We start from the raw sequence: 19,780 nt of genomic DNA, 5'->3' as shown, positions 1-19,780 counted from the left end.
CAATGTTCTAGATACATTTCTCCCATGGGAGACAAATTGTGAACCTTGACTTTGATAAATAAAAGTGCCAAAACTGATAATTAAAGAAGCTTCAAAGCCCCGCCACCACCACAGAAGAAGACTACCTCGGAAAAATATTGCAAAATAATTTCACTATGACAGAACTCGTCTAAATAAGTTATTTAATGGTAGCGCCTAGGCTTCAAAACCCAGCATTTGTTAAAATAGACCCTTTTGCTTAGGTAAGTGAAGTTTCATGTTTATCTGACCTCTCCTAAATAGGCCGACACCGATTTATTTTGACGGCAAAGTGAATGGACCGGCAAAGGACTGTTGTCTGGCATGAGCGAGCGGAATGCGTCAACGGGACTGAGAAGGGCTACTTTGAGGGGCAGCTACGACTGCGTAGCAAAATTTACACACCGTGTCAACTTGGTCCAAATCTGTCTCCGCGAACCCATAGTGTTTCCACACCACTGACGTGGTTTTAGCTCTCGTCCACCAGCGGCTCTCTTTCTGCTGGCATAATCTTCTTCTTGTCGTGTTTTGTTCGAGAGGAGCATGCGTGCGCCTCGCTTGACAACTCCTCTCGCTCTGAACTGTGTTTGTTTTGGGGCTTTGGGGGGTGGGGGAGGGGGCAAGCACAGTATAGCTCTGCAGTGTAGGGTGCACTTGATTTGTGCAAAATCGTTTTATGGCGATTATTTTGTTTTAATGATCGTTGACAGCCCAAATCTTAATCTAGATTAAAATCCGATTAATCGAGCAGCCCTACCTGGAACCACACACATACTGACAAGGACATGCCGTCTCACACATACACACACATTAGACCTTGGGCCCGCTATGACTCAGGAGGTAGAGCGGGTCGTCCACTGATCGTAGGGTCGGCGGTTCGAATCCCGGCTCCTCCTGTCCACACGTCGAAGTGTCCTTGGGCAAGACACTGAGCCCCAAATTGCTCCCAATGAGCAGGCTAGCACCTTGCATGGCAGCTACCGCCATGGGTGTGTGAATGTGTATGTGAATGGGTGAATGAGAGGTTTCATTGTAAAGCGCTTTGGATAAATGCGCTATATAAGTGCTGTCCATTTACCAATTGCCTGTAATCACACATACTGGAGGACAGTCACACACACACACACACACACACACGTACCTGGCTGTCTTGGCCTCCAGCAGCAGTCTCTCGGCCTTGCGGACGTCGTCCTGTGTCTGCTCCAAGATGGCGTCCACGTTGGAGAGGCTGCGGACGCGGTCCTTAATGTCCTCGGCCAGGTGGCGGATCTGCTGTGGCGAGGCGGGGATGGACAGCTCCAGGACACGGCTAGCCACCGCCTCGATGCTGTCTGGGTCAGCGCCCTCCTCTGCAGGAGAGAGGACAGGTTAGAGGCACCAGCTCCGGCAGAGAGGAACTGCTCTCACATGGGCATGAGACTGTTGGCATTAGACAAACGACTATATTGTTGGTATGCTATTTTGTATAATGTGGGTTTAGGTTGAATGGTAAGCAATTTTGAAAATACATATGAATAAATACTGTAAAACATATAAATGAATACTGTAAATAAATAAATAAAGTGAAAAGGACAGCTACATGAAGCAATACTGGGGGGCAAGCAACGAGTGCATGAAAGGCAACAAGTGCAACACCATAGCCACTCAGGCCATGACCTACTCACACAAGCAGTTTGAACCCCATTTGGCCACCAGGGGCTCTACAGCAATCGATTGTGTTTTAGCCACTTTTAAGCATTTTGGCTTGTTATACCGCCACCCTGTGGCCAATCAGCTTCATATTTCCATATCCAGTGACCATTAGGCATGCTCTGGTACCACTGTACCACAGTTTGGAAAAATTGGCATGGTGGTTAGCCCTAGCCCTGTTTACAAAGGGTTTGGTTTAGGTGTGGTGATATGTTGGTTTGGTTTATGTGTTTACAAAGGTTTGTGGTGTTCTGTCAAACCGTTCAGGAGTCATGCACCTCTATGTGAAAAGCCACGCCCTCCTCAATCTTCATTGGTAATAGTGGCTCTGTTTTTATATATACTTTTCACACTTTTGCTGAGATGGAACTTTAGATATTGGTCCCTAGATTGTGTCTACCATGTTTCGTGCAGACTGGTGAAAATGTCTGGCCTCATCAGTTGACTTACGCATGAGGAAGTCGCGTATCTGCTTGATGAGATCCCTCAGGTCGTTGTTGGAGCGCTCCACCTTGTTCTTGGTGCTGGTGGCCTTGTCCAGCGCTGCCTGGGCCTTCCCCTTTGCCTCCTCTGCCTTCGTCTTAGCCTCCGCCACCTGGCAGGACACACCACAGCACACCTGTCTGCTCACTCTTCCCAGGACAACACAGTCCAGAGATAGGGATTAGCTTCCGCAGCGCGAGAGCGCAGGATGGGTTTGGGGGAGAGCCCTGGTTGTTATGAACACAGTAACGCCACTTGGACACAATCTGCACAGAGATCCATCAAGTCAGGTGGTGAATATGTCAGCAGACTGAAGTAGATTTCGAGTAGCCAGGTAGAGGTGTGGAGGTAGACAGACTGATAGAAAAGTACTTTATTGATCCCAGGGGGAGAATTGTTGTGTTACAGCAGTAAGGACAAAAAGGCACAATCAGGGACTGTATACAAAATATACAAGAAGGATATACAGTACCAGATATGTCTATAAGCTCAAACTGTGCAAGAGTGCAATACCTACAGTGTCAGTCAAATCAAATAAGGACTGTATCCATGTTGTGATGTAGGTTTGGGTTAGGGTAATAATGAGTGAACTCTGACCTTGCTGAAGAGCCCCTCCACCTCTCCCATGGCCTTGTTCAGCTCTCGCTCGGCATGCTGGGACCTCTCCAGCGCGTTGTCTGCCATCGCCACGGCGCCGTTGCAGTTCAGACCCCCGCAGTGATGGTGACCCTTGTCGTCACGGCAACCTGCCCCTCCGCATGGGCTCTCTCCACAGGGGGCGTCGCCGGGGGAACCGCACACCTGGACAGACAGGTGACAGGTCAGGTACCAACCATGTTAAGGTGGTCATCTCTAACTTTTAAGTTTAGTTATTTTATAGTAATGGTAATCTCAGGTGTGTTTTGCACCTGGGGTAATCTCAGGTTTGTTTTGCACCTGGGGTAATCTCAGGTATGTTTTGCATCTGGGGTAATCTCAGGTGTGTTTTGGGATCAGTGATCACTTCGAAATCAAACAGTGTCACTTGTGATGTCAGTGGATGGACAGCAAGTGGACCACACCAACAAAAATAGATGATGACCTCTTCTGTGTGTGTGTGTGTGTGTGTGTGTGTGTGTGTGTGTGTGTGTGTGTGTGTGTGTGTTCACTCATAATGACTGTAATTCACAGGAAGTAATATTGGTGTGCTGCTTTTGGTGATTTGCTGTCACCATGGTGACCTCTCCAACGCTGTGTGGAGTGATGTCACGTGAAGATGGAGAAGCCCTGCTCACTGGGCCCGTTCATCCCTGGAGCCACATACAGCAAACCCTCACTCTACACATACAGCAAACCCTCACTCACCTGCAGGGTATGCAGGCGTGTGCACCAACAGCACTGGGGAATTGGTTATTTAATTTAACTGGGGAATTGGTTATTTAATTTAGTGGGGAATTGGTTATTTAATTTAACTGGGGAATATGTTATTTAATTTAACTGGGTAATAGGTTATTTAATTTAACTGGGGAATAGGTTATTTAATTTAACTGGGGAATATGTTATTTAATTTAACTGGGGAATAGGTTATTTAATTTAGTGGGGAATATGTTATTTAATTTAACTGGGGAATAGGTTATTTAATTTAACTGGGGAATAGGTTATTTAATTTAACTGGGGAATAGGTTATTTAATTTAAATGGGGAATAGGTTATTTAATTTAACTGGGGAATAGGTTATTTAATTTAACTGGGGAATATGTTATTTAATTTAACTGGGGAATAGGTTATTTAATTTAACTGGGGAATAGGTTATTTAATTTAACTGGGTAATAGGTTATTTAATTTAACTGGGGAATAGGTTATTTAATTTAACTGGGGAATATGTTATTTAATTTAACTGGGGAATAGGTTATTTAATTTAGTGGGGAATATGTTATTTAATTTAACTGGGGAATAGGTTATTTAATTTAACTGGGGAATAGGTTATTTAATTTAAATGGGGAATAGGTTATTTAATTTAACTGGGGAATAGGTTATTTAATTTAACTGGGGAATATGTTATTTAATTTAACTGGGGAATATGTTATTTAATTTAACTGGGGAATAGGTTATTTAATTTAACTGGGGAATAGGTTATTTAATTTAACTGAGGAATAGGTTATTTAATTTAACTGGGGAATAGGTTATTTAATTTAACTGGGGAATATGTTATTTAATTTAAGTGGGGAATATGTTATTTAATTTAACTGGGGAATAGGTTATTTAATTTAACTGGGGAATAGGTTATTTAATTTAACTGGGGAATAGGTTATTTAATTTAACTGGGGAATATGTTATTTAATTTAACTGGGGAATATGTTATTTAATTTAACTGGGGAATAGGTTATTTAATTTAACTGGGGAATAGGTTATTTCATTTAACTGGGGGAATATGTTATTTAATTTAACTGGGTAATAGGTTATTTAATTTAACTGGGGAATAGGTTATTTAATTTAACTGGGGAATAGGTTATTTAATTTAACTGGGGAATAGGTTATTTAATTTAACTGGGGAATAGGTTATTTAATTTAGTGGGGAATATGTTATTTAATTTAACTGGGGAATATGTTATTTAATTTAACTGGGGAATATGTTATTTAATTTAGTGGGGAATATGTTATTTAATTTAACTGGGGAATATGTTATTTAATTTAACTGGGGAATAGGTTATTTAATTTAACTGGGGAATATGTTATTTAATTGAACTGGGGAATATGTTATTTAATTGAACTGGGGAATAGCTCATTTAATTTAACTGGGGAATAGCTTATTTAATTTAACTGGGGAATAGGTTATTTAATTTAACTGGGGAATAGGTTATTTAATTTAACTGGGGAATAGCTCATTTAATTTAACTGGGGAATAGCTTATTTAATTTAACTGGGGAATAGGTTGTTTAATTTAACTGGGGAATAGGTTATTTAATTTAACTGGGGAATAGGTTATTTAATTTAACTGGGGAATAGGTTATTTAATTTAACTGGGGAATAGGTTATTTAATTTAACTGGGGAATAGGTTATTTAATTTAACTGGGGAATATGTTATTTAATTTAACTGGGGAATAGGTTATTTAATTTAACTGGGGGAATATGTTATTTAATTTAACTGGGTAATAGGTTATTTAATTTAGTGGGGAATATGTTATTGAATTTAACTGGGGAATAGCTTATTTAATTTAACTGGGGAATAGGTTATTTAATTTAAATGGGGAAAAGGTCATTTAATTTAACTGGGGAATAGGTTATTTAATTTAACTGGGGACTAGGTTTTTTAATTTAAATGGGGAATAGGTTATTTAATTTAACTGGGGAATATGTTATTTAATGGTGAAGGCTCACTGGTGTAGCAGCTAGGGGAGAAAGAGGAACAGAGCTGGGGTAGATTGATTCTTTTTTTCATCTAGTATTATTAATCTCTTAATCTAGTGTTAATCACTGAAAGGTTATCAGGCCCTCTCCTCTTCAACCCTCCAAGATGAAAACGTTCTTCTAATGTTACAGCATAACCATGGAGGATTATATTGGGTTGACACTGATTCTAAACACATAACCGACCACAGAACACCACATGTGGAGTTAAAACCAAAGCATAAGACTGCAGACTGACTTTCCCCTCCAGCATTACAAAGACTGGGTCCAGAGTTATGCAGACTGTCTAGACAAGATGGCGGCAGCTAGACAAGATGGTGGCAGGCAGGCTGACCTTCTCGTTGATCTTCTTTATGTCCAGGCCCTGCGCGTGCTTGTTGAGGTCAGTCAGGGCGCGCTTGTTGGCGGCATTCTTGCGGTTGAAGTCGTCCTTCTTGGCAGAGATGAGGCGTTCGGTCCGGCGGCGCGTGTCTGCTGATTGGCTAACAGTGCTGGGCGTGGTGGTGGTTGATTGGTTCGCTCGGCGCTCCGCGTTGCGAGACTTAGTGTAGGAGCTGCTGATGCTGTCGTACGCACCTGGGGGGGGAGAAGGAGGCGAGGAGAGGAGTGGAAGAGGGAATGAGGGAGAGGAGGAGTGGAAGAGAAGAGGAGTGAGATGTCTATCCATTCTTTTCATATAAATACAATGGAAGTAATACTGCTTTGTCATTGTTAGGGAGCTGAGGAAATGAAGCTGATGTAGGAGAGAGAGAGGAAGTGAGGTGTGTGCTCTGCTCACAGGAAGAGGAAGTGAGGTGTGTGCTCTGCTCACAGGAAGAGGAAGTGAGGTGTGTGCTCTGCTCACAGGAAGAGGAAGTGAGGTGTGTGCTTTCCTCACAGGAAGAGGAAGTGAGGTGTGTGCACTGCTCACCCAGGAAGTTGGAGTTCTTGAGGATGTCCAGCTGCGTGTGGAGCTGGCCGGCCGTGAGGTTCAGCTCCCTGGCCTCTCTCTCCAGGGCGCTCAGCTGGTTGCTGGCCTCAGAGTTGGAGTCCTGCACACTGGTCAGGTCTCCCTCCAGACGGTTCAGAGTGTCAGTGGTCTCCCCGATCTGGGACCTGCTGTGGACCACCCATGTTTATTATCTGATCTGGGACCTGAAGTGGACCACCCATGTTTATTATCTGATCTGGGACCTGCAGTGGACCACCCATGTTTATTATCTGATCTGGGACCTGCAGTGAAGACCACCCATGTTTATAATCTGGTCTGGGACCTGCAGTGAAGACCACCCATGTTTATTATCTGATCTGGGACCTGCAGTGAGGACCACCCATGTTTATTATCTGATCTGGGACCTGCAGTGAAGACCACCCATGTTTATTATCTGATCTGGGACCTGCAGTGAGGACCACCCATGTTTATTATCTGATCTGGGACCTGCAGTGAGGACCACCCATGTTTATTATCTGATCTGGGACCTGCAGTGAGGACCACCCATGTTTATTATCTGATCTGGGACCTGCAGTGAGGACCACCCATGTTTATTATCTGATCTGGGACCTGCAGTGAGCACTACCCATGTTTATTATCTGATCTGGGACCTGCAGTGAGGACCACCCATGTTTATTATCTGATCTGGGACCTGAAGTGAGGACGGCCCATGTTTATTTATGTTTATTAATCTTTTATTTACACTTAGATCTGGGACCTGCACCACCACCCCTATCAATGTATATTCATCCTGTATTTATACCAGGAATGATTTAGAGACCTGGGTCTCTATTTAAAAACCAGTTTGTGAATACATACATAGAACCTCCAGACAAGTATTAAATACTCATATGAAACAAGTCTTGATGAGGCCCATCAGTCCCATGATTACACACTAGTCTGTTACACACTAGTCTGTTACACCCTAGTCTATTACACCCTAGTCTGTTACACCCTAGACTGTTACACCCTATTCTGTTACACCCTAGTCTGTTACAGCCTAGTCTGTTACACCCTAGTCTGTTACACCCTAGACTGTTACACCCTAGTCTTGTACACCCTAGTCTGTTACACCCTAGTCTGTTACACCCTAGTCTATTACAGCCCACATAAGGTTGACAGATGTTTCTGGGAATGTCACAACTCTGATACGGAGGAGCTCTGGTCTGCTTGTCCTCCAAAGTGCTGGAAGAACCTGGTCTGGGCTGCAGAACTAGACTCTACAACCTCCAGGTGTAATCAGTCAAATACTTATTTATTTCTTTTTTTTAACCTGAGGTTTGTGTGAATCTGGTCTAGTGGTCTACCTTGTGGTCTCAGTACTACCTGAGGTCTACCTGAGCATACTTTGTGGCAATTTTTTGTCAGAACATCAACAGACCCCAATGACCACTTGGTGAGTTTCCTGACTTTGAAAACAAGAGTTTAAATGGTAAATGTTAAATGGACTGCACTTATATAGCGCTTTTCCACCTTAGCGGCTCTCAGATCGCTTTACAATGGCCTCTCATTCACCCATTCACACACCAATGGCAGTAGCTGCCATGCAAGGTGCTAACCTGCTCATTGTGAGCAATTTGGGGTTAGGTGTCTTGCTCAAGGACACTCAAGGAGCTGGGATTTGAACCACTGACAGTTTGATCATTGAACGACCCGCTCTACCAACTAAGCTACAGGTGTTTTTGAGGGATTTTGTCTATGCAGCTATGGATCCATTGAGTGTGTTAGCGGCTATATCTCGAGAGTGCGCCGTTTGACGAAACGTTGATATCGGCCGTTGTATATGATCGTGAATTACCTTATAACATGGCTTATAATGATCAATTCCCAACCTGTCCTTTAAGTTGTGACACTACTTTGCTCAGCATCTCTGTGTCAACTGGTGTAAACGAGTTCATAACTCTGCTCTGTGAAGGACGAGGGTCATCAATCAAAGCATTTGGTCTCGACTGGGTGATATTCATCCTAATGCCAGTTATCTGGTCTCTAAAATATGCTACAAATTCCTCACACTTTGAGGTAGAGGACATGTTTATAAGCGTATAGGGGGCGGGATTTAAAAGGTTGTCAATCATTAAGAAAAGTGCCCTGGAATTGTTTTGATTTCTAGAGATCAATGAATAAAGGTCTAGTACACTACCTGAGGTCTATCTCAGGTCTACTTGAGGTCTCAGTACTACCTACAGTAAGGTCTACCTGGGGTCTACCTGGGGTCTACTTGAGGTCTACCTGAGGTCTCAGTACTATCTGAGGTCTACTTGAGGTCTACATGAGGTCTCAGTACTACCTAAGGTCTACCTGGGGTCTACCCAAGGTTAGCCCTTTTCAGTCCTGTTGTTGCATGCTCACTCATGCCAGACAACAGTCCTTTGACCCTCCATTCACTTCACCGTCAAAATAGAACGGTGTCGGCCTATTTAGGAGAGGCGCTCAGATAAACATGAAACTTCACTTACCTAAGCAAAAGGGTCTATTTAAACAAATGCTGGGTTTTGAAGCCTCGGCGCTACCATTAAATAACTTATTTAGACGTGTTCTGTCCGAGTGAATTTATTTTTCCGAGGTAGTCTTCTTCTGTGGTGGTGGCGGTGCTTTGAAGCTTCAAAGAGACCGCCACCACCAGCGAAGAAGACTACCTCAGAAAAATAAATTCACCTAACCCAAGGTCTACTTGAGGTCTACCTAAGGTCTCAGTACTATCTGAGGTCTATTTGAGGTCTACCTGGGGTCTCAGTACTACCTGAGGTCTACCTGGGGTCTACCTGAGGTCTACTTGAGGTCTACCTGAGGTCTCAATACTCCACCTGAGGTCTTCGATCAGCTCCATGAGGCTGGTGACGGCCTTAGCCGTGGCGTTGCGGGCATTGACGATGCCCTGTGCCTGCGCCAGCTTCTCCTCCAGCTCCCTGAACGCCTTCAGAACCATCAGACCACTACGTTATTCATACTGCATTTTTCATCACAAAATTTAAAACTCTCGGCCATGCAATAAAGGCTTTTTGATTTCTGAAACCAACATGAGTGCCTGAATCTCAAGTGTATATGCCAGCCATACTGTATATCACCCTGCTAGAAAACAGCACTACCTTTCTCTCTCTAGAAGTTACAAAGCGATTCACAAACAAACAGAGATGTGGACCTTCACAAACAAACAGAGATGTGGACCTTCTCGTAGGCTCCGGTCAGGCCTGTGGTCTGGATCTCGTGAGCCCGCTCTGCCAGAGCCTTGGTACGGACGGCCAGGTCCTGGACCACGCGGTCCCAGTCCCCGAAGCACTGGTGACACGGCTGGCAGTGGGGGAACTGGCCGGAGAACCCGCGGGCGCACTGGTCACACCGCACGCCCGACACGCCCTGCTGGCACACGCAGTGGCCCGTCGCCCGGTGGCACTGAGACGTCTCAATACCCCGCGAGTCACAGTCACAGGCTGGGGGGGAGGAGGGTGGAGGACAGGAAGCAGAGGTATGTTTAGTAAAGCATTTCAAGTTGCCCTTCAGCCCAGGATGAGAGTACCCTGCTGGGCTAGCGAGCAGCCTGTTTCCACGATGGCCGACCAGCTGGGGTTTGACCTGTGACCTCCCAATGGCTTACCAGCTGGGGTTTGACCTGTGACCTCACCTCTACACTGCAGCCTTGGGTCGCCCCAGTAGTTCTCCTCACAATCTGTGCAAGTCTTCCCACCAAAGCCGTCACGACACTGACACTGGCCTGTGAACTGACACACACACACACAAACACACAGACGTCACAGCCGGTAAGATAGCAGACATGCTGTTTCGCAGTCCTGCTCAGCTGAAGAGTCATACCAAGCACATCTCCCTCCCCTGTCCCCTTTGTTCAACTGTCTGTTTGAACTGTACAGCCTTGAAGCCCCCTGACTCACATGATTCAAGACAGGCTCACAGCATCTCACACACCGTCCAGGACAGAACCAGGACAGAACCAGGAAAGAGCCAGGACAGAACCAGGACAGAATCAGGACAGGACAGAACCAGGACAGAACCAGGACAGAACCAGGACAGGACAGAACCAGGACAGAGCCAGGACAGAACCAGGACAGAGCTAGGACAGAATCAGGACAGGACAGAACCAGGACAGAGCCAGGACAGAACCAGGACAGAACCAGGACAGGACAGAACAAGGACGCATTCAGGTCACTACTGAGCCACCATGGCTATGTCACCATGGTTACAACATACCTCGTTACAGGTGGAGGTGACGGAGTTGTTGGGGTCGCAGCCACATGACTCACAGCCCCGGCCGCTGGCCAGGTTCCAGTAGTTGGGCGCGCAGTGGTCGCAGGTCAGGCCCATGACGTTGGGCAGGCACTGGCACTGCCCTGCACCACGCTGGCACACACACTGGTCACGCGTGGTGCACTGCCCACGCTCAGTCCCCAGGAAGTTACACGTGCACTCTAGAAGAGAAAGGAGATGCATTATGGGTGATAGGATAAGGTGAGGAGAGAGGGATGGTGTGGTGCATTATGGGTGATAGACTGAGCTGAGGAGAGAGGGATGGTGTGGTGCATTATGGGTGACAGACTGAGGTGAGGATAGAGAGATGGTGTGGTGCATTATGGGTGATAGACTGAGGTGAGGATAGAGGGATGGTGTGGTGCATTATGGGTGATAGACTGAGGTGAGGATATAGGGATGGTGTGGTGCATTATGGGTGATAGACTGAGGTGAGGATAGAGGGATGGTGTGGTGCATTATGGGTGATAGACTGAGGTGAGGATATAGGGATGGTGTGGTGCATTATGGGTGATAGACTGAGGTGAGGATAGAGGGATGGTGTGGTGCATTATGGGTGATAGACTGAGGTGAGGATAGAGGGATGGTGTGGTGCATTATGGGTGATAGACTGAGGTGAGGATATAGGGAAGTGTGGTCCAGGGAGATGCCATAGACTGTATTTAGGTCCAAATGTGTCCAGGTAAAGTCAGATTGTCAATAACAATTTTGTGACCATTTTTTTTATTGCTAGCGCGCTAGCTAACTTGTCTGACCTCAGTAAACATATGATATTGATGTTTCTAATTTATGTGAATAAAAAATAGAATTGAAATATCTCATCCATGAACGTTAACTACTGTACTTGGGAATTGGTCTAGTGAGCTAGCAACAAAAAAAAGGTCTCAAAATGTTATTAGACAATCTGACTTTTTACACAGACATTTTGGCATGACAGCTCCAACATCTATCCAACCTCTATAACATAAATTAGTTTATTTGTGTTAAACTAACGGAGTGAAGGCCTCACTCACTCCTGCAGTTGCGCCGAGATGCGTCGCCGTAGTAACCGCTCTTGCAGACGCCGCAGTCCGGCCCCTCCGTGTTGTAGAGGCACTTCCTGCACGTCCCGCTGCGCCGGTCACATGACCCCGGGTCCGACATGTCAATGTTGTTGCTGCACCTACACGGCTCGCAGCGCCCACCAGGCTGGGAAGGGTTACCGTAGTAACCGGGGGCACACTCCTCACAGCGCGAACCTGAGGGTGGACGAGGAGAGAGGGAGAGAGAGAAAGGGAGAGACGGAAGGAGGGGGAGTTGTGATGGAAGCTGTGAAGGGAGAGGAGGTGTGAACACACGCAGTGCTTTCTGGGAGAAAACGTGGCTCTCAGAGAGAAAGGCAGCTCTCTCTGCTGTGTGCTACGGAGAAACCCACCTCACTACCAGGTATCTGATATAGAGTCAGTCAGTCAGCCAGCCAGCCAGTCAGTTTTTCAGTCAATGAGTCAGTCAGTCAGTCAGAAGAGAAGAGAAGAGAAGAGAAGAGAAGAGAAGAGAAGAGAAGAGAAGAGAAGAGAAGAGAAGAGAAGAGAAGAGAAGAGAAGAGAAGAGAGGAGAGGAGAGGAGGGAAGAGGAGAGGAGAGGAGGGGAGGGAGGGAAGAGGAGAGGAGGGGAGGGGAGGGAGGGGAGGGGAAAGGGAGAAGAGAAAAGAGGAGAGGAGAGGGGAGAAGGAGAAGTAGAAGGCAGGTTGAATGGGAGGGGAGGTGGGGCAGAAGGAATGGGAGGGGAGGTGGGGCAGAAGGAAGTGGGGGGGGGGTGGGGCAGAAGGAAGGGGGGGGGGACTGACTGACAGCCCACAGCTGCTGGTGTTGTGGGAGGAGCCTCCTAACAAAGGAACACTGTGTCTCCCCTCAGAGTCAACTACCTCACAGGAAATCCTCCCCAGAGGGATCCACATCTAAAACCGGAGCTCTGACTACCCGTTTTAATGGCCGTAAGCTTGTAGCAGGGAGACTTGTTGTAGAGGCTAGTTCTACTCAGTCTGAAGGCATGTAGGATCTCCTTAAAACCAGCAGCATTGCTGTCTCCAATCCCAGAGCCTCTACCCAGAGCAGAGACAGTCCTCCAGGCTGCTAGTGTCCAGTACCTCAGAGCACATCAAACTGAGCTGCTCGTATGTAAGCAGCACGGCTAATTCTGAAGCAGAACAGCTGTGCAGATCCCTGAGGGTCTGTCACAGCAGATGACTGAACATGACACTGCTCTCAGCTTCCAGCCTGGCTCCCCCTCTCTCTCTCCACACAGGAACCGACCTTTAACCTCTATTCTTTCTGTGATCAATCATTCATTCATCCACTCACTCATCCATTCATCCATCCATCCATTCATTCTCTCACTGTAAACTGGTGCCTGCTACAGTAGCAGGAAGTCACATGATGAACAGTGAGTGGGTCTGACTACACAACCTCTCCTCACTACACACACTCCTACACAACCCCTCCTCACTACACACTCTCCTACACAACCCCTCCTCACTACACACTCCTACACAACCCCTCCTCAATACACACTCCTACACAACCCCTCCTCACTACACTCGTACACAACCCTTCCTCACTACACACTCTCCTACACAACCCCTCCTCACTACACACTCCTACACAACCCCTCCTCACTACTACCACTAACACTACTACCACTAACACTACTACCACTAACACTAACACCACTAACACTACTACCACTAACACTACCACCCCTAACACTACTACCACTAACACTACTACCACTAACACTACCACCACTAACACTACTAACACTAACACTACCACGACTAATACTACTACCACTACCAACCCTAATACTATCACCCTTAACACTACCACTAACACGACCACCATTAACACTACTACCCGTAACACTACCACTGCTAACACTATTACCACTAACACTACTACCCCTAACACTACTACCCCTAACACTAACACCACTAACACTACTACCACTACCAACCTTAATACTACCACCCTTAACACTACTACCACTAACACTACCACCATTAACACTACTACCCGTAACACTACCACTGCTAACACTATTACCACTAACACTACTACCCCTAACACTACTACCCCTAACACTAACACCACTAACACTACTACCACTACCAACCTTAATACTACCACCCTTAACACTACTACCCCTAACACTACTACCACTAAAGCCCAATTTATGCTTCGTCACTCCACACTTTTAAAACAGTCACTCAACACTTTTGACGTCATGGGCAACACTTTTTGTGGGAAAAAAATTTCGCCGAGGGCTGTCGTGCACCAACGTTTTTTTCTAATGTCGCTGACGCCATCACAAATTGTCGCTCAAGTGTGATTGGATAGCTGGATAGAAGGCTGGTGTGTTGCCAAGGATATGCTTGTTCGCAGCCAAGTTTTAGTTTTGTCTGTCATTGGACGTTTGTCTGTCAAGGAAGGAGTAGAGGAATGGATGTCCTGTGTGCCCAAGTACTGCGGAAAAGAATGAAAACAAACCACAATGAAAAGCGCTCTCTGAATAACCTCTCTACCTCAGATTAAACTCTTTCCCTCAGAAAGCCGCTTCTTTCAGAATGACAACAAACGTGCAACAAAATGAAAAGCGCGCGGCTGATTGTTTCCATAGAGACGACGCGAAGTGTCGCCCGAAGCATGAAGGCTACATGCCGAGCAACACTTTTTTTTTGTCGAGCGACACTTTTCAAGAAGCATAAATTAGGCTTAACACTACCACCACTAACACTACCACCAGTAACACTACTACCACTAACACTACCACCCCTAACACTACCACCACTAACACTACCACCCCTTATACTACTGCCACTAACACTACTACCACTCACACAGACACCCCTAACACTACCACCCCTAATACTACCACCCCTAACACTACTACCCCTAATACTACCACCACTAACACTACCACCCCTAACACTACCACCACTAACACTACCACCCCTTACACTACCACCACTAACACTACCACCACTAACACTACTACCACTAACACTACCACCCCTAACACTACCACCCCTAACACTACCACCACTAACACTACCACCCCTAATACTACTGCCACTAACACTACTACCACTAACACGAACACCCCTAACACTACTACCCCTAATACTACCACCATTAACACTATTATCACTAACACTACCACCACTAACACTACTAACCCTAACACTACCACCCCTAACACTAACACCACTAACACTACTACCACTTACACTACCACCGCTAACACTACCACCCCTAACACTAACACCACTAACAGTACCACTGCTAACACTATTACCACTAACACTACCACCCTTAACACTACCACCACTAACACTACCACCCCTAACACTACCACCACTAACACTACCACCCCTAACACCACTATCCCTAACACTACCACCACTAACACTAACACCACTAACACTACCACCCCTAACACTACTACCACTAACACTACTACACTAACACTACCACCACTAACACTACTACCACTACCACTACTTCCACTAACATTACCACCCCTAACACTACTACCACTAACACTACTACCACTAACACTACCACCACTAACACTACTACCACTACTTCCACTAACATTACCACCCCTAACACTACTACCACTAACACTACTACCACTAACACTATTACCACTAACACTAACACTACCACCCCTAACACTAACACCACTAACACTACTACCGCTAACATTATCACCCCTAACACTAACACCACTTATACTACTACCACTAACACTACCACCAGTAACACTACTGCCACTAACACTACCACCCCTAACACTACCACCACTAACACTACCACCCCTAACACTACCACCACTAACACTACCACCCCTAATACTACTGCCACTAACACTACTACCACTCACACAAACACCCCTAACACTACCACCCCTAATACTACCACCCCTAACACTACTACCCCTAATACTACCACCACTAACACTACCACCCCTAACACTACCACCACTAACACTACCACCACTAACACTACCACCACTAACACTACTACCACTAACACTACCACCCCTAACACTACCACCCCTAACACTACCACCACTAACACTACCACCCCTAACACTACCACCACTTACACTACCACCCCTAATACTACTGCCACTAACACTACTACCACTAACACGAACACCCCTAACACTACTACCCCTAATACTACCACCATTAACACTATTATCACTAACACTACCACCACTAACACTACTAACCCTAACACTACCACCCCTAACACTAACACCACTAACACTACTACCACTTACACTACCACCGCTAACACTACCACCCCTAACACTAACACCCCTAACAGTACCACTGCTAACACTATTACCACTAACACTACCACCCTTAACACTACCACCACTAACACTACCACCCCTAACACTACCACCACTAACACCCCTAACACCACTATCCCTAACACTACCACCACTAACACGAACACCACTAACACTACCACCCCTAACACTACTACCACTAACACTACTACACTAACACTACCACCACTAACACTACTACCACTACCACTACTTCCACTAACATTACCACCCCTAACACTACTACCACTAACACTACCACCACTAACACTACTACCACTACTTCCACTAACATTACCACCCCTAACACTACTACCACTAACACTACTACCACTAACATTACCACCTCTAACACTACTACCACTAACACTACCACTCCTAACACTACCACCACTAACACTATTACCACTAACACTAACACTACCACCCCTAACACTAACACCACTAACACTACTACCGCTAACATTATCACCCCTAACACTAACACCACTTATACTACTACCACTAACACTATTACCACTAACACTACCACCCCTTACACTACCACCACTAACACTATTACCACTTTTACTACTACCACTAACACAACCACCCCTAACACTACCACCACTAACACTATTACCACTACCACTACCACCCCTAACACTAACACCACTAACACTACCACTAACACTGCTACCGCTAACATTACCACCCCTAACACTAACACCACTTATACTACTACCACTAACACTATTACCACTAACAGTACTACCGCTAACATTACCACGCCTAACACTAACACTACCACTGCTAACACTAACACCACTAACACTACCACCGCTAACACTACCACCGCTAACACTACCACCACTAACACTTACCTTCACCCTAACACTACCCCCACTAACACTTACCCTAACAATACCACTAAACAGTCCTAATCCAAACACTAACACCCCTAACACTTTAGTTTGCAGTAAACGTTGGGGTACTTTGCAGTACTTTGCGGGACCTCAAAGTATTCTTCAGAGTATTGCAAATTATTGCTGTGTACCCCAAAGTATACCACAAAGTACTACAAAGTACTGCAAAGTATACCACAAAGTACCTCAAAGCACCCCAAAGTATACTGCAAAGTATCATAAGACACACCAAAGTATACCACAAGTACCACAAAGTATGCCAATGTATACCACAAAGTACCCTAACAGTACTATTAATTCACTTTTTTCGATTATTACATTATCAGTCAAGTATTACTTTACCAGTTTTGAAAAAAAAAGATCCACCTGATAATGTAATAACTTGACCAATAATGTAATAAGGTATTACATTATCAGAAATGTTTAATTACATTATCAGTCAGGAAATTTTATCACATTATTGGTTAAGTTATTACATTATCAGGTTTTATTAAATTTTTGATTGAGGTAAGTCAAACTTTTTTTCTTTTTTTTTTACATATTCGTTATTGCATTATCAATTACTTATTACATTATCGGGTGCTACACTACCTCAAGAGGAGAAGCTTCTTAAACTTTTGATCTGATAACCTACAGTATACAGCATGTTAACAAATGTATTTTTTGCGTGTTGGCTGTAAGCTGACACACCAAGGAGAGGGAATCCTTTTTGTCGGTGCTTCTTGCGTCTTTCGTCGTGTTGTTGACCTGCAATTCCATTGCTGCTACCACAAGAGGCAGTAGTCCCAGAACATCAAAACCAAAAGACTCCACTGACCCCTACATGCGTAGTTTCTCTCCCTATCTGCGTGTGTGTACGGGGTGTGCAGGGGGGGCGGTTGGGGGGCATTGGGAGTAATAACAATGTCGGAGAAGACCCTGTGCAAGACCCCACGGTACGCTACTGCATTATAGACAGACAGTCCTCATTACAATAGGAGTAGGACACTTCAAATCCTATAGTAATTAATTTTTGTATAGGATGTGATGCACCAGTCGCTCTACGCCTATGTGGTTTATTTTCAGTGATTAGACTGACTGTTGACTGGCACAGCTTTAGGTGGTGATGGAGAAATGAGCTTAATGTATTGATGCTTTTTTGTGCGTGACTTACAGTGCCAGCGCACCTAGTATAGCGTTCGTCCGGTCATCACTCCCTCCCTCCCTCCCCTCCGTTACTGCGGACAATGTTGGCCTGCATTTCTCTGTTGGCACCACAAGAGGCAGTAGTCCCAGCACACCAAAATCAAGAAGGACACCAAAATCAACCCGCCGATCTACACTGCACAAGTAGAGTAGTGGTGAGAGCATTGGACTCCCACCCTGGAGACTGGGGTTGAAGACCCGGTGGGGATGACTTTATGGGACTATACCCCAAACCTCCACATGTTCATCCTTTCACTCCAACCTTTACCCCTTGCCTTATAGATCAGATCCTGTCCCAACCCCAACCCATATTCTAACCCCAACCCACACTAGGGACTGGAAGAAGGACACCAAAACCCATCCGCCGATCTCCACTGCACAAGTAGAGTAGTGTCGAGAGCATTGGACTCCCACCCAGGAGACCGGGGTTCCTGGTGGGGATGACTTTATGTTATCATCAGTGTAACTGCTTTAGCCACTGACCGCTACCATTAATGTTATGGAAGCTGCTGCTAGTTGTTGTGAGCCCATGAGCTAACTGGCTATCCCGCTCTTATTGTGCTGGATTAGCATTGGAAGCATTGGAACTGATGTGTCCAGGTGACAAGACCTATCTTTATTTATCAAACATTACCGTCCTACCAGTCCCGCACAGAAACAAGCCAGCCAACACACATAAGCCAGGCTTGACCTGGCCTGGTTCAATATTTCGACTGGGATTTTTAAATGGGGGAAATGAACACATATAGCTAAAACTACAGGTTTTAAGCTCAATGTTGATGTATAGGCCTAGAAGATGATAGAACAGTCAGCTCTCAGGCCGCTGCATGCTGTAGGCTACATGGACGAATACAGAATATAGTCACTACTGATCACTTTTCAATCATGTGTAGGAGCCTAAATGAAATGAATAGTGAAATTAAAGTCCTATGTTGCAAAAAGAATGGGCATTTTTAACTTGTGGCCATCCACAATGATATGAATCGCTAACTGACGCAGCTTCTAGGTGATGTGTCTGTCGTAGCATAAGATTTAGACTTTGACCGAATAATAACGAGGAGTAATAACGAGGAATAATAACAAGGAATAATAACGAGGAATAATAACGAGGAACGACAGTAGGAAAAATACCCGCTATTACATTTGTGCTTTCAGAATAACTGATCCAGGTTCACATCTTAAGGGCCCCTACACATATATTACACTTTACCTGTATCTTCTCCTTGATCTCAAGGAGGGAAAAAAGCTCACGTTCACATCAATGGATTGTTGATGCATTGTGCATGGGTGACGCTGACGTTAGATCATAAACAGTAAATGTAGGCTATTTGTACATTGCGCAAAAGTAACGAGTAACAAGCCAATTTAAACTGTAACTGCGTTATTTTAATTTGAAAAGTAACTTGTTAAATTACAGTTACTGCCAAAAGTACTTTGTAACCCATTACGCCTAACACTGACCATCACCATCATCACCATCATCATCATCATCATCATCATCCTT

General features: G+C 45.2%; 1 protein-coding gene across 3 annotated transcripts in view; it reads right to left on the bottom strand.

Annotated features, from left to right (window-relative positions):
• lamb2 (laminin, beta 2 (laminin S)) overlaps positions 1-19,780 on the bottom strand; it is a 130,493-nt gene that overhangs the window by 2,739 nt on the left and 107,974 nt on the right. For 2 of the 3 annotated variants that reach the window (XM_084461801.1, XM_084461803.1), the window contains 10 exons: positions 11,818-12,042; positions 10,748-10,965; positions 10,167-10,263; positions 9,713-9,975; positions 9,352-9,461; positions 6,488-6,675; positions 5,912-6,153; positions 2,788-2,991; positions 2,158-2,302; positions 1,160-1,367 (listed from right to left, as the gene is read on the bottom strand). In XM_084461801.1, the coding sequence (XP_084317927.1) occupies positions 1,160-1,367; positions 2,158-2,302; positions 2,788-2,991; positions 5,912-6,153; positions 6,488-6,675; positions 9,352-9,461; positions 9,713-9,975; positions 10,167-10,263; positions 10,748-10,965; positions 11,818-12,042 (1,900 nt within the window). The remainder of the gene's footprint in view (positions 1-1,159; positions 1,368-2,157; positions 2,303-2,787; positions 2,992-5,911; positions 6,154-6,487; positions 6,676-9,351; positions 9,462-9,712; positions 9,976-10,166; positions 10,264-10,747; positions 10,966-11,817; positions 12,043-19,780) is intronic. The other variant, XM_084461802.1, reaches the window with a different exon arrangement.

The sequence above is a fragment of the Borostomias antarcticus genome (assembly GCF_949987555.1).
Source record: "Borostomias antarcticus genome assembly, chromosome: 3".
NCBI classification, from domain to species: Eukaryota; Metazoa; Chordata; class Actinopteri; order Stomiiformes; family Stomiidae; genus Borostomias; species Borostomias antarcticus.
Note: the sequence above shows the minus strand (reverse complement) of the source record. Positions and strands in the feature narration are given on the sequence as shown.